Raw genomic sequence first — 16119 nt, forward strand, 5'->3', positions numbered from 1 at the left:
TCTTATCCAAGTGGATTCCCCCCTCCCACAACTATAGATCAATGAAGAAGAATTGAAGATCACATCTATTATGCATGAAGATAAAGTATACATCAAGGTAATTAGAAAAAGAGATGCATACACTACAAGGATATGGGGAATAACGACGGGTAGTTGCAACACATATCAACAGTGTCGCCGTCTGCATCGCAACTGCGACACAAATAGCAAGGGTAATCAGAGAAAAAAAAGCAGCCAAAATTCGAGCACGGCATTTTGCTGCGAAGAGCAAAAGATATCGTGCATTTGGGAGGGAGAGGGAGAGAAAGAGAGAGAAGGAGAGCTTCTCACCACCGCCACCACCATCGTCGGTGTTCATGAAGAAGAGGAGGAAGTGCACGAAGGGCGAAGAGGAACCATCACAAAGAGGAGACAAAGAATCCATCCTCAAGACTTTGTAGTGAGTACATTGCTCCCTCTTGATTTGATCTTGTTTTTTTTTCTTTTCTTTTGTTTGTTTTTGTTGAGAATGAGGTGCATTAAGGGAGAAAGATAGGAAATGAGAGAGGGAGAAAATGAAAGGAAAAGGAATAAAGAATGAGAGAGAGAGGGAATAAACATGAAACATAATAAAGAAAGAGAGAAAGTGAGAAAGAGAGAGAGGGAGGGAGGGAGAGAGGAGAATAAATGAGAAAACACGAGGGGGTAGAGAGAAACAAAGAGAAGGTTTGTTCTTGTTCTTTTTTAAAAAAATTTAAAGAATGATGATTGCATTGAGGGAGAAAGAGAGGAGATGAGAGAGAGAGAGAGAGAGAGAGAATAAACATGAAAGATAACAAAGAGAGAGAGAGAGAGAGAGAGAATAAACATGAAAGATAACAAAGAGAGAGAGAGAGAGAGAGAGAGAGAGAGAGAGAGAGGGAGGAAGAGAGGAGAATGAGTGAGAAAACACGAGGGGGTGGAGAGAAACAAAGAGAGGGGTTTTCTTGAGAATGAGGTGCATTGAGGGAGAAAGATAGGAAATGAGAGAGGGAGAAGAAGAAAGGAAAAGGAAGAGAGAACGAGAGAGAGAGAATAAACATGTAATATAACAAAGAAATGGGGAGAGAGAGAGAGAGAGAGAGGGAAGGAGAGAGGGGAATGAGTGAGAAAACATAAGGGGATGGAGAGAAACAAAGAGAGGGGCAACAAAGAGAGAGAGAGAGAGAGAGAGAAAGAGAAAGGGGAGAGAACATAAAATGAAGAGCGCAAAAAAAGGTACAAAGAAAGGGGGAGAAAACCAAGGCTTTAGTTGACATTAATTTTGTTGAGTTACAAGAGAAGAAATCCCTTCTCAAACAAATTAAGAAAAAAAAAGAATGATAATAAAAATAAATTGTTTGTCGTAATATAGATAAAATGAAAAACAATGAAGGTTGTGATGTTCAAGATCACGAGGCATATCTTAATCAGCGTGTCTCGTGTTCTTACTCTCAATGCAAGACGAATGTGTCGTTTGCCTATAGAATACGTATGACACTTCAGCGAGTTTCAATCGGAGATCATTGATCAAGTTATCTCGAACTTTGAGCAAATGGTAAGAAAAGTATGTATCATAGTCAAGTGTTGATGGTCGCTTGCAACTACCTCGCGCTCCTTGGGTTTTGTCCACTAAAGAAGAGTGTATTGTGAAGGAAATTATCAGGTCTATCCACACTCCGACGAGTATGATGTGTTCTCTTAGATACGCAATTTCTAAAGATGACCAACTATTAGGGCTAAAATCCCATGATTGGCATAAGATATGTTATGTTTCTACTACGAATGGATTGTAAGTGGCATGTATATTTTGCTATTTGGAGTGTAGTCATTGCTCATATAATGCTTCTTCATTTATGGTAGTTTGTACTACTGATCACGATCACATTATACCTTACTCCAGAAATACGCAAGGCGATTTATAGGATGTCAAATTTAGTGTGATGGATCTCATAGAAGGAGATCAAGACATCCTCTATTGCATTTGCAAGGCAAGTAGCAATGGAGACAGTCTGTCTCTTTGAGAAGTACCTGCCCACACCAGCATACTCACGATACAAACCCACCTCCTAGTGCATCTTGTAGACGAAGTGGAGACTCTTGAACTGTCCATACACGATCGATGTTCTTCTTGGAGTGCTTCATGAAAACCCTGAAAGGCTTTGTTCGACAATGAGCTCAGCCAAAAGGTAGCATGGCTAAAGATTAGTTGGTGTCTGAGGCATTAGTGCATATTTTACAGTGGCTACCAACGGTGGATTCAGACAACAGTATGCTATGGTTGCTGAAAGACGATGATAGACTGACCAGAGATATAGTGGTTGGAAATGGGATAGAAAAAAGGATGGATACTACAATGGAGGAGAAAGTGAATCATTTTTATATCTTGCACCATGCCTTCATGGAGACGTGACTTGCTAGGCACGAGCAAGCCAGGAAAGATCGGGAAGAAATGCAATCTGAATTTTGACGTAGTACATGCCATTGACCATTTCCATATCCGGAGGGCATGGAGGAGATGCCGCGGTTTATGTCTATGCTATGGTTACATGGAGCTTTGACCGCAGCCTCTCGTGAAGGGATGGAGATCTCTATTAAGGAGTGGGAATTCTCGAGGGGATATAGTCCAAAGGTGACAACGTATTTTATAAGCTATCGTATCCAGATTTTATATGTGACAACTAATTAGCCGTTTCAATGTACAATACAAAATATACAGTGTGACATGGTCACGTGGACAACATTTTCTCGTGGAGCTGACGGCGAGCCACGAATCTAAACACCATTATAGATAAGATTGAGTATTTTGGGAACTTGAAAAGTATTATCACAGTGGATTACCACAGCTTCTCCATGATCATATTCGATGTGCAGTGGTTCAAAGTGGTACTGAAAGAAGCTCGACAAGATCCATCTAGATTTCTCGAAATAGATTCTGAAAAAAGATGGACGGATTTACGCGACACGTTTGTCTTATTAGCCCATTGTGAACAGATGCATGAAGTGTTTTTTTTAATTTTATTACGACATAATATATGTCACAAATGTTAAATCTTTGTTGTATGTGATTTTGAATAGGTAATTTTCTATCCAAACCCCCCGGAAACCTCGATGGTGGTATGTTGTGCCTTCAGCTCCCCAAAGTGCGAGAGTATATAATAAAAGCAATGTTTCCAAGGTAGATGAGGATAGTATGCAAAAAGAGGGGTCGATATTGCAAGGGGTGGAGATCATAAAAAACTGGAGCATGTAGAGGAGGTAGAATCGGGTAACGATGATGGAAAGACATGAGGCCAATAATTCTTTGAGAATGAGGTAGACTCATCCTTTTGTGGTGATCTTTCTATCAACCTTCCAGTGTAAGCAAAGTTGTGTCAGGAGATTGACATGGGACCATAGGCTACATCATACTTGTAGCATCCACCTACTCAACTCGTTGATGAATCACTTATAAGGGTACTCTAGAATATGCACTTTAAGTAATATCATTTTTTTCAAAGCTATAGTATCGTGCTTTGCTTAAATCTTTATATTGATTATGTTAACATCAATTTTTATATGTGTAGGTGATCTTTGGTGATATTTGGAGAGCAGGATGAGTCAAGAGATGAGCGACGAGAAGCTGCAAGAGATCTTCACATGCATGTCTCCAAATCAGATGGCTCGATTCAGAGATATGGTGGACTAAGGGCTGTCTCAGACACCATCAGGCCATTCCGTTAGATTTACTCCGGTACGCTCTGATGCTTCAGTTTCCAGTAGACGAGGTCAACGCTCTAGACTTGGGCTGGACGGAGGAAGTGGTTCTAGGGGATGTTGCAGAGATGTGGATATGATGAGCCCATGGTCGACTTGAGATACAATAGCTACTCCTCACTCTCATGCAGGCTCGAGAGAGGGTGGCTTAAGTGGTTATTATGGAGGTACCGATGCAGTGTCTCCATCTCGTCGTTTTGGTGGAGTTGCCTCACCTGTAGGATTTATCACACCTGTGGGAACATCTACTCTAGTGACTCCAGCTTTTGTTCAATTATATGCAGGTGGCACCCCTATGCGTGCTTCTCCGAGAGATACCATCCCCGTGGGTATACCAAATGTAGAAGGGTCTTTTGGATATATGCCCAGGAGGGTGGTCGTAGGTGGCAGAGGACACATCTGAGACATGCCCAAGAGGGGTATGGATACCTTGTAGATAATAGGATAGGAGCCGTTATCATGGATGATGAGGGGAGGAGGGTGATGGATCGTATGAGAGAGTTGTGCCAACAAGTTTTTCGACACAATGTCTTGGATCATTGGAAGAAAATACCCGCAAGGAGCAAGGACTACATAGTAACATCCTTGCATGATGAGTTTTCGATACCCATCACGACAAATAGATTTTCCATAGGATGGATGTTGGAGTGCATGCGTGCGTACATGTCACACAGACGATCGGACATACGCAAGGCACTTACGAGTGGGACCTCAAAGCACGAGTAGCTAGATGTAGATGATTGGGGTCGACTCAGGGAGGAGGCTACAAATTCTCCAGGACGTTGGAAACAGTAGCGCAAGGCTACGAGGGCAGGACTGGAGACAAGAGTAGTTCATCATCTTGGGAGTGGCGGCCACAAGATTTATCTAGATATTCTTCTCGCTTATTTTTTTGCAATATCACTTGTACTAATAATCGTATTTCTAACAGTTATATTTTATTTTCTTTACAGCACTCCATTATAAATCGCGATCCCATTGACCTAAGACTTGATATACAAAGAGACTGCACGGCCTCACTACATTGATCCATAGACTGTATGCATGCAGCAACCCAATAAGTCACTCATCTTTCTTGTCCGTAGTCACTATATTTCAATTAAAATGCATTATTATATGGTGGACTGATGTGTAGTTGTTTTTTTTCTTGCAGAGTCCATTCAATACTCCTTTGCATCGGAATGAGCTTTCATATGGCGAGGATCTATAGCTCGTGCTTGGATTCGTGGAGCGCACATCCTCTTCTTTTTTTGTCTTGTGATTTATATAGGCATTTTCTATGCACTATGTTATTATCATCATTTGTATCTTGCCATGATTCCATGAGCACTTTCATTAAGCGATCTTGTATTTATTTTATGTATCAGTCTTGTGGGTTCAAGTACATTTTTCTTTCATTTTTATGACCATTGTACACTTTACATGTAATCCATTTGTAGAATGCAAATACACCACAATTTTTTTTTCTCTGTAACTGTGGCTATTAGCATCGCAAATTTACTACATGCGTCACTATTGGTGTCACAATTTGCATCATAACCCGTCGCTATTGGCGTCAGTATTTGTATCGTTATTTGCGACACAAATAACAATATAAATAGCAATGCCAATAGCGACGCCAATAGCGATGTTTCTATGGAGACGCTAATATCGACATGTTTAGTGACGATGGGGGTAATTTTTTTTGTAAACTTTTTCGTCACTTTAAACTTCGATATGAGGCCTCTATCTTATAGTGATACAAATGTACATACCTTTTTTCTACTCAATAGTGAGGTGACAAGTTGATGTGTGATCTACAAGGAAGAAAAGGTAATAAAGTAAATGGAGAGGGTGATCTTTCACACATACTAAGGGTGCGAGTTGATGGATGATGAACAAGGAATAAAAGGTAATAAAGTGAATGGAGAGGGTGATCTTGCACACGGACTAAGGGTACACTATGACATACCCTTCACATCTAAAAGAATTTTTGAAGAATCTTGATGTGGGTTGGCTATATGAGAAGGTGGAGAGACTAGAAAAAGCTCAGAAAAAAAGATGGGATACACATTACACAAAGGAAAATTGGAAGTATATTGCTTGAGGAAACTTGCCAACTATAAGTACATGCAATCTTTTACATATATATAATTTGTTAATTATGAGTTTGTAGGATACTTATCTACTTGCTTTTGTCTTGTGATAAAATGCACAACATTCAATGAGATTTGATGTGAGGATAAGCATTATGGGACCAAAGGATTGATGACCAAAGGAACACTCAGATTGTGATACCATTGCAAGCTCTAAGAGAGTAAATGAAAACATGGAGCATTGGTATGATATAATCCACTATATATATATATATATATATATGCTTGAGCTTTGAAGCTTATTTGTATATATTGTGCATCGAAGTGGTTCACAAATGTGGTGGAAACAAGTCTTAATGCAAAAATTAGATGCCATGGAAATGACCTTAAAACCATTAACTCTACAAAGTTATGGCAAGGAAAGAGTGGGACATTGGTGCTATCACAACAATGTGACTAAGCTTATATTTTTAGATATACTTGATATCCACATATATAATTACTTTTCTCGCTTCTATTCACTTCATGGTATCATAATTATCATATTTCTATTCATGCTTCTATAATTTTTCTTTCAACAAATAATGGAGAATAACATTTGGTGGCATGTGATCTATATCTCTTCATGCTTTAGAGGGATACACGATACATTTACAACCATAGAGCATATAGATGATATGGTGGTAATGGAGGCAATGATGACCATGGTACAATAGAAAAATAGAGGAGACATAAATCATGAAAATCCCATTACACATGAGGATTGTTTAGTTGTTGTTATTGGCTACTAGAATCAATCCATTTGTAGGTTTAGATATTGATAATATGGACACTAAAGTAGGTAGTTTGCAAGGATTGATCTCATCGAGAATGATATATGATCCATAGAGAATCCTTTGTATTGTTGTATTTCTTGTACATTAGCATGACCCTTATAATATGTGTCGTCTATTTTGTATCAGCTTACATTATGAATAGATGCCATAAATGTAGCAAGTATAATACACATTTTTGAGTTTATGATAATGCTTTATCAGAAAAGCCTTCTGAAGGCCTACAAAAGACGTTGGTGTAGGCGCAATTCCTATGATTTGCTCCACATAGTTGCACCAAATGACTAGATTCTTCCTCAACAAGTTATGTTTTCACATGTGGATTAATGAAATAGGAGCATTTAAAAGGATTAATCCACATGTAAAAAGACAACTTGTGTAGGAAAAATCCAATTTTTTGGTATAGCTATATAAGGATTGACTAGTTTAGATGCACATGTGCTCTCTCTCTCTCTCTCTCTCTCTCATATATACATGCTATGACATATAAGCACATGTATAGGCATGTACTCTCTCTCTCTCTCTCTCTCTCATATACATGCTATGACATATAAGCACATGTATAGGCATGTCTATGGAAGTCTCCGAGAAGTTACTATATGTATATCCTCTACATCATGTGCATTCAAGGCCTATTTATGTGAATTTTTCCTAAATAAAACATAATCCTTTTCTATTCAATTTGTAAATATTACATCCTTTTGTATGTAAAAAAATATAAAAATAGTATTTTAAAAATACCTTAGTTCGAATCCACATGATGTACATATATTCATGAGTAACTTACCTAAGACGGAAGTTCAAAATTTATGCATGCCTATAGAGACTTCCATTCTATTGTAGTGATTGTTTAAACATATTCATGACAACTTATACGGATTGACTAGTTTAGATGCACATGTGCTCTCTCTCTCTCTCTCTCTCTCTCTCTCTCTCTCTCTCTCCCCCCCCCCCCAAGAATTTGCAAATTTAATGCACACCGATGCATGCATACACACATACACATACACACACACCTTGTCTCACTCACACACCCTCTCCCCTTTGGTGATGACCTTCACACATGATCACATATACATAAGCACGCATCCACAACAAGAACCTAAGAGGTTAACATGCTTACTTCCTCCTCTTTAATACCATAGATGTGTTTATGAATATGCATGGGAAGGAGAATATGCAAGTCACACTACTATTCTCTCTCTTCTTCCTTCCTTTATTTCCTCTTAGTTGACATGACACTTTCCCTTTCCCACTCCCTCTTGTTGTTAGCCAAAGTTTCATGACTTTTCATTTTGCAAATATTATGTATAGGTGTCTGTCATTGGTAAATTTGCACATAATGATGTAGGTATAGTGACAATTGGCATGACACATTTAGAAAAATGAAAAATTGTTAAGTCTCTAGCAATGGCCATATTTAAAGTTATATGGTTGGTGTATAAGTAACTCCATTGTAATCCCATAAGCAACAACCATAACCTTAACTGTCACTTAATTGGGTTAGTTTTTGATAACCCTTTTCAAAGGGGGGGTTTTATCTACGAGCTTGTATATCTTAAAATTCTTTTTAATATGTATATATTGTACAACTTAACCATCTTACTATGCTTTTACCTAGTACTCAATAACATGCTAGTGCAGCTTCCTCTCTTTGGATGTGTGTGTGTGTAATCTAGTCTTTGTTTCAACTAATCCTCCAAATTCTCTCATTTTCTCCCTCAAATATCTATGAAGGTCATTATAGTGCTTTAATGATTATTATTACTATGGTCATGGTAACTTTTGTGATTAATTGTTTCTTGTTGATAGTTAACACCAAAAATATTTGTGGACTAGATAAAGGTTTGTAAATAGTGTAGTTTGCAACACATAAGTTAGTATCTCTATCTATCATGATTATGTTCCTCTTTCTATAGTACACTTGGGCAAATATTTAACACATGTCCCCTAACATGAGGCATACCCTTCACTTGTCGTGCTTGTTACTTGGACAATAAAGTTGCCACTATTAACCAAGATGATAGAATCACATTCTAGGATCGTAGCTTAGTATAAATTTGCAACGAAGTATTGTAGTGCAAGGGAGTCAATCCAACTTTGAAATTGGAAGTGTACATTTATACAATCCCACCAAGTTCTATAGGCGGACTGGCATCCTTGGTAGCTGAGGCTAATCATTGACATTGTACATCGATATGCCTCTACAGCAATGTGTGCCAAAGGTAGTGCTTCAATGTAAAAAACATTACATTGGCCATGTTAAAGTAGAAATCCTGGACGATGCTTAAACCAAAGCGCTCAACCAATAATTTGATAAAGTTATGATCTGTCTCTTCTTTGAGAGAGAGAGAGAGAGAGGCGAGGGGGCCGGGGGACTGATCGCTAACGATAACTGTAGGGACATTATTGGCAGGACGTTGGGGTATAATCTGTATCTCAGGCATACGCAGGCTGCGCTGTGCAATACCGTTGATCTAAACACCATAGCCACAGCGTGCGCTTACAGTGGATTGATCAGCTAAAACCACCAAGCGACTGACCGGGTGGTATGCTACGATACAACGAGCTGTGCATAATACTGTAAAGGCGCATCATCCGTGTCGTTTAGACTTGAGGACGACGGGAGAGAGAGAGAGAGAGAGAGAGAGAGAGAGAAAGAGAGAGAGACAGAGAGATGCACAGTTTGCATGCCTCTGGAAGAAGAAGAGGTCGTTATGCTTGATCGAGAAGGGTCAATCGTAGGCTTCTGTGCTTCGTAGCAGCTAAAAATGATGACACTAACAATAATTAACGTACTAGTTAATAACAAATGTGATGGGGGCGGCGTAGAATCTTTCGGACTCCGGAGGCGGGTAGGGTCCCGCTATCGAGTTGGAACCATAATTTATTGAGGCACTGCCGCACTGGCCTTCTTTTATGGGACGATAGAGAGATAGAAAGGAGAGGAGAGCTGAGGCTGATGAGTGATGAGAGAGAGTCAAAGTGTTCCAGATGGATGGAGAGAGAGAGAGGGGGGGGGACCAGACGAGACTCAGGCCGTCAGGTGGCAGCGGAGCGTCCCACGGACGGCGACCCAAGCTTTAGGGCAGACATCAGGAAATGGTTGGGCCCACGTAGATGGAGTAGGCATACCAGCACCACCACCCCAAAACAACACCAAAGAAAGAACACACATTCTAGGGCCGCGAGCTCCACAGAGAAGAGAGAGACTGAGTCAGAAAGAGCGAGAGAGCGACTCAGAGAGGGAGAATCGTAAAAGCTGCCTTCCTTCCCTTATTCCAACCAGAAGCCACTTTTTCTTTGTTTTCTCTCTCTCTCTGTCTGGTGTCTTTGTTCCCCCCCATTCCGAGCTGCGCGCTCTCCCCCTCCCCCTCTCCCTCTCTCTCTCATGGAGCGCCTTCCCGTTCGCTCCACTACCTCCATGGCGAGCAGCTCTCCTACCTCCATGATCGTGTAAGCCGGCAGATGGAAGAGACGTTTTAGGCGCCAGGTCACTATCCATCCCACGGGCCTTACCTATCTCTGTGTGTCACCTCTCGCGAGACAAGCCGGAGTGGCCACTTCCCTTATGACAATTGCTGCTGCTCTGACATCCTGCGCGGAGGATGACATCCTCCTACAGGCAAGCTTGCAAGTTGCGGTGGAGACACCAACTACAGGAACGGCTATGTGTCAGAAAACAGCGGCGTTGTGCCAGGAGACCTTCTCGGGGGCGAGCGATGCTGGTCATCGTCAGAATTGTGGAGTCTCAAAGGGCCACGCCAGTACAGCTACTTTGGCGATGACGGACTCCGAGAAGGAGAGAGAGAAAGAAGCGGCCGGCCCTGCGGATGTCCAGGCTAACGCTGCCACATCAAGGAGCCATCAAATTTCCATTTTGGAAGATTCGCCATCCGCCTTCACCATCCGGTAGGTCTCTCGCTCTCGATCCGTTCCTTTAGCCTGTCACAGAATTAGCTAGGAAGAGAATGATCACATGCGTCCTAGTTAGGCTCTCAATCATCATCATAAACGTAAAGTTTTGATGGAAGGGCGCCATGATCAAAGCCCCTGATTAACAATTTGACGAGAAAAGTCGATCACCTACTGCCTCGTGATCATTATTGTCATTATCGCTGCGTCATCGTTCACAGGGGATATGTCGCTGCTGTGCGGGAAAAGGACATAGCCAGGTGCTGGCCTTTCTCACCATGGTTGCTGCAGCAGCGTCTCAGAGAGGGCAAGAACCCTTTGCTACCCCCACTTGTCGATGACGTCACTTGTACGGACGGCAATCCCACGTCAGCGCTAGCTGATGATGATGTCCACGTTCTCAACATTGTTGCTGCTGCTGCTGATGATGATGAGAATACTGGCAAACGTTATAATCATGAAGAGGCTGCTGATCTTCAGGTGCAACTTTCGCTTGATCTCAGCAAAAGTGAAGCACAGTTGCTTGATTCTGCCGTTGAAGATGATACTAACCCTGGTCCAGCAACAACGGCAGAACCAGCACAGAAGATTATTAAAGTTGCCAGGGAAGCTCCATATGAGAAGGCCAGCAGTGAAGATCGCGCCAGAGAGATTAAGGTCTCTCCGCCTGTACCATCGCACGCTCCTCCTGCCAAGATCACGAGACAAGCGCATCGCTCCATTCGAGACATCAGGAAAAGCGTCATGGAAGGACCGTGCCATTGTCATCAGTACTGCAGGCATCAATCCATTAATATACCCCGGCCTCAACACTTACATGTTCTACCTTCATTATCGTCCTATTCCTATGATAACAATGCTGAGGAGCGACCATCTCTAGACGACGGCCCTTGCTCAGGATGCTTATTAGATGATGCAACCCTGGCCAGTGAAACGAATAAAGTTCGAACAGGTGCCTGCACCTCGCATGATATGCAGACATTTGCAGGAAGAGTCAATTCCGCGCATGAGACCAACCTACATGATATTGCAGACACTAGTTATGATTTGACAGGACTGCAACAAAGCCACAATGTTACAAACCCCAACACAAATATTCCTATGCAACTGGAGCAGGAAAGCTATAACTTGCTGCAGGTCAAGGCTAAACGTTTGGACCCGGGTAGAGATAATAATGATGACAGCAATGGAGCTTCCAGTGTGTTGAGTAAGTATGCAGCTCCCCAATGTGTTGCAGGAGGCCGTTCTCTCATAACTATATATTCCGATGACAGGAACTCCGAAATCTCTTGCCATGATGATAATCAGCATGATCCTGATGATGCCGATCACGCCAGTATTATTGTGCCACAGCAGAAATGCCCCGTATGCCTGGTCTTCCAGTGCTCTTCCAACACTGCCCTGAACGCACACATTGACCACTGTCTCGCAAACTTTTCCCATGATGACATACAGATCTCAAAGCCCAGGTGTCCCAAAACGAAAGCAAGGAAGAAACGTTCCATCGCAGAGCTGTACTGCATTGCAGCACCGCCATCATGTTCTGAGCCCGAGAAAGATGTTGATGATGATGCTGATGATAATGGTGATGAAGATGAAGATGAAGGAATGAACGACGACGATCGTGATGATAATGGTGATGAAGATGAAGATGAAGATGAAGGAGTGAACGATGACGATCGAGATGATGATCACGATCGTCATCCCGTTATAACGCTGTCACCTACAGCTTATAGCGCAGACGAGAAAACACAGAAACACAACCCCGTCACCTCCTTAATGTCAAGCAGAAGCAGTGCTCAGGATTTTATTGTGCCGACCATGAAGCGCAACTGCAATAACAACGCCATAACGTATGACGCGGCTTCAAAGGAAGGAAAGTCATCTGCAGAAAAGTCACAGCTTATATCCCAGGTAAGAACCTTGATCATTATCCCCATCATCTCCGTTATCATGACATGTCTTCTTTAGAGCATTTAGTATGATTAATTATCGTTAACTTCAACGTCTTCTGATAGTTCATCTTTAAGGACAGAAGTTGGAAATTTAAGTCGTTCTTCAGTTAATGTACCTTACAGAAAACGCATGTTGAAAACTGGCAGCTGATATTCAAATCGAGATAGCTGTCGTGCGAACATTATATCGACTGTCCTATGGAATAGTGCGTTGGTCCGGTCCATTTTTATACGGAAGACCTACTTTATTCCATATATCTGTAGAATTATAATCCCAACCCCGGTGCTTTTGATACTTATTGAAACATGCAAATATGGCTAGTTTAAAAGGGTCCCAACAAATCATACTAGTAAGCTTCCTAGCATCGATGCCCGGACTGGTAGGGATATGACTTGAACTTGAGGTCCTGATGTTTTCCTTACGAACAATGAAACAATTAGTCAAGGACGTGGTATTCTTTCTTTTCGTCTCCTTATGTCTTGTATTTTACCAAGGCTAGCCATGGCATTTATTTATTTCTTTTCCCTTAGGAGAGCTTTTGATTTATTTGGAGGAACGAAGCATGGTGCTAGTGCGTCATATTAACTTACACAGGAACTTCAACTGGAAACGATCTGCTTTCTTACCGTACTATTGGCCTTGCCATTACGTCTATTGTATATGTCTATTGATCTATGAAAGGCTATTGGTTACCTTCCATTGAGATACAGAACCGATGAGATAGTCGTACGTTGTCACAATGCTTCAAGAATCGTTGGATATATTAATGCTAGCACATACTCTAGCATGTAATCCCTTCTACATATTATATCATAGCTTCCTAGCTCCCATTTGATGTGTTAACTCTATCCATTTGCTCAAAATTCTCCTTTAGGGGGATTTACGGAAGATAAGGGAAGGCAGGTACTTGGACATATCAATGTCCCCTTGAGTGTTCAAGGTTGTGATTTGTGTCAAGTTCCTCCTATCTAATCACCTTCCATTCACACATGTAGATCTCTTGTGGTTGGGCGGTAATTTTGTTTCCTCGAGATTAGCTTAAATATATGAGGTCACAAGAGAGGAAAGGGAATGTATTTTGAGCACCGTAATAAGGTATGAAGATCATAATTTTGAAAGTCCTGAATCCCATCATCGTTATCTTTCTAAGAAAGTAACATTTCCCCAACAACTAAGGCTTGACATCGGTGTTCACGAAATACAATTTTAAGAGGCCGATACAAAAACCTTCCATTTGACATCCTCGAGGTTTTGTTTTAAGGTTCTGAATGGCATGTCACGAAGCTCAATTGACACATGCTCTTTTCATTTGCTTTATAACCTTTTCTTGAAAGACTTACGGTTATCTTCCAAATTTTGCAATCTCCCTGTACTACTATCATATTCTTTAGAGTTGGGTTGTGCCTAGCTAGAGAGGAGTGGAGGCGAGAGTAAACTTCATGCAAAAGCTAGTGCTATCTCAACACTAAGAGGTCTAATGAATCAAAAAATGCTACCCGTTTCAATTACCACCTCACCGATCAAAATAGAGTGCATGATCTATAGCCATTTGACATGCTGATGTGGCAAGTTGCAACTCGCTTTTACTCGGCTTGGCACAACCCTTGTGTAGCCTTTGCACTGCTAAATCGTCCAACACCCCCCTCCTGACCCTGATGTGACACAGCTCCTCTATATGCCTATGCTATTAAAAAAACGCTCGTAATCTTTTCGATTTCTTTACGTTATTTTCCCATGAAATTCAATTTCCGATTAATTAGAGCTGGGTCGCACCAATTTTAGTGGGAGAGTTTGATACCATGCCCAGCATTAGTGGGGGAGTGGGGCTACCGAAACCCTTGCCTCCCTCTACTAAAACCATGAAAATATGTAGTGCTATCACGACGCTAGTTCGATTAACCAATCCAATTTGAAATCAAACTCTCAAAGATTTAAAAGTCAACCTTTGAGCTACTTCTTGTTAAATGCACATCCAAACGCAAGCTAGCACATTGCAATGTCTTGCCTATCGTCTTCGCAAGCACACCCTGGTGCGACGTGCAGGGAACTCCCCACTCGCATATGTTTTGCTGTCCCTGCTCGTGCTGCTGCGACCTTGTGTGTAAGATGGGGCGCCATACTGGAGAGAGCGGAGAAGGGGGCTACAATGGGCGCGCGCTCGCGCCGGAGAGAGAGATTCTCAACCCCTCGCTGCCTTGGAGGCCTCCCAACCATTGCACTTTATGATGCAACCATATCGCCTATTCACACTCGTCGCCACAGGAATTCTATCGTCACATTTATCCACCCGCATTGTTCTCACTGCAACACCACGATCGATCTGGATATAAGCTCTCGTGCTTGTGCATCTGACAGTCATAGTCATCACCAACAGCAGGCTAATTCTTCCTCTGATGATGATCATCATCATTAACCACAGGAACAGAATGATAATGGCCCAGCCCCCTCTGCAACGTCCCCTTTCCACATGCCCGGCATGCGCAAAGAAGACCCCTCGTTCGAATTTCTCCGTCTGCGGCATCGACGGCACCTCACTGAGCTTCATCAATGGCGTCCTTATACTTGATGCCTTCGAGAGGCAGCGGCCCCTCATCGCCCATCACCTGAGGCAGCGGCCCCTCATCGCCTCGCCCATCACCTGATATGGCAGCGCTTTCTTTTCATGGACACAGGACATGGCCAACAAGATACGGATCGACTCTCGGGCCATGACGTGGACTTCGACTGCGGCCTACTTGTGTTATTGAACCATCTTGGCTTCATTTGAAGGTGCCACCACATAAAATATCATGGATCCAAAGTAATCCTCTATGTTAGGTTTTAGTGCGTCGGGCTTGTGATACTAAAATGCAAATGGAGTAACGGCACAATAAATACAACAAATTTGGAGACAAATGACTGGTTTGAGTATCTCCCTTGGAAAGATGTTCACAATGTGTTGTATTGAAAGGAGATGCATGCTAAGGTAGATGTGATCTTGGAGGAGAGAAGGGTGTTTGCAATGAAGCGATTCGAGGACTTGGATGATATAACATATATCCTAGTGAACTCCATTGAAGAGCTGGAGATCTCTTTAATGGAAGCCTTGTTGGAGGAGTTGAAATTGCCATCCTTGGGTAGTTCATTGTATGTATACTCTCTACATCACGTGTGTTCAAGGCCTATATATAAATGTCCTTATTTGTGAAATTTTCCTTAATAAAGCATAATTCTTTTCTATTCCATCTGTAAGTAACCCCTTTATATGGGACCTTTTTATATGTAAAAAATATATAAAAATGGTATTTCAAAAGTCCCTTATGTTGAACCCATGCAATACATATATAGATTTATGAGACTGACCTCAAGTTGCCATCAAGGCTTGTGCTTATGCTAGATGGGTGTTATGGGGTAACAACCACCACAACTCATATACAAGCCATGCTAAATTACATGAAGTTCCTAACATGGTTCTAGTAATATTAGTGACACTTGTATCATCCTTGGCAAACTCATTTGCTAATAAAACCTTGGGTTGTGATCTAACAATGATCATTCCTACTCTTGCTATACAAAGTGTGGCTTAGGGTGCAACTCTTATTATCTTA

The 16119-nt window shown here is 41.7% G+C and overlaps 1 protein-coding gene across 5 annotated transcripts in view; it reads left to right on the plus strand.

Annotated features, from left to right (window-relative positions):
- Positions 1-9886: 9886 nt before the first annotated feature.
- Positions 9887-16119, plus strand: part of LOC148020745 (uncharacterized) — a 127873-nt gene continuing 121640 nt past the window's right edge. For 3 of the 5 annotated variants that reach the window (XR_015694583.1, XM_087698558.1, XM_087698559.1), the window contains exons 1-2: positions 9887-10573; positions 10798-12490. Coding sequence is in view for 4 of the 5 variants with exons in the window: in XM_087698558.1 (XP_087554684.1) it covers positions 10233-10573; positions 10798-12490 (2034 nt within the window). In the remaining variant the exon portion in view is untranslated. The remainder of the gene's footprint in view (positions 10574-10797; positions 12491-16119) is intronic. The other 2 variants (XM_087698562.1, XM_087698560.1) reach the window with 2 other exon arrangements.

Source organism: Lygodium microphyllum, chromosome 18 (genome assembly GCF_053477565.2).
Source record: "Lygodium microphyllum isolate KBCC chromosome 18, Lygodium_microphyllum_v1.1.10, whole genome shotgun sequence".
Classification (NCBI taxonomy): domain Eukaryota; kingdom Viridiplantae; phylum Streptophyta; class Polypodiopsida; order Schizaeales; family Lygodiaceae; genus Lygodium; species Lygodium microphyllum.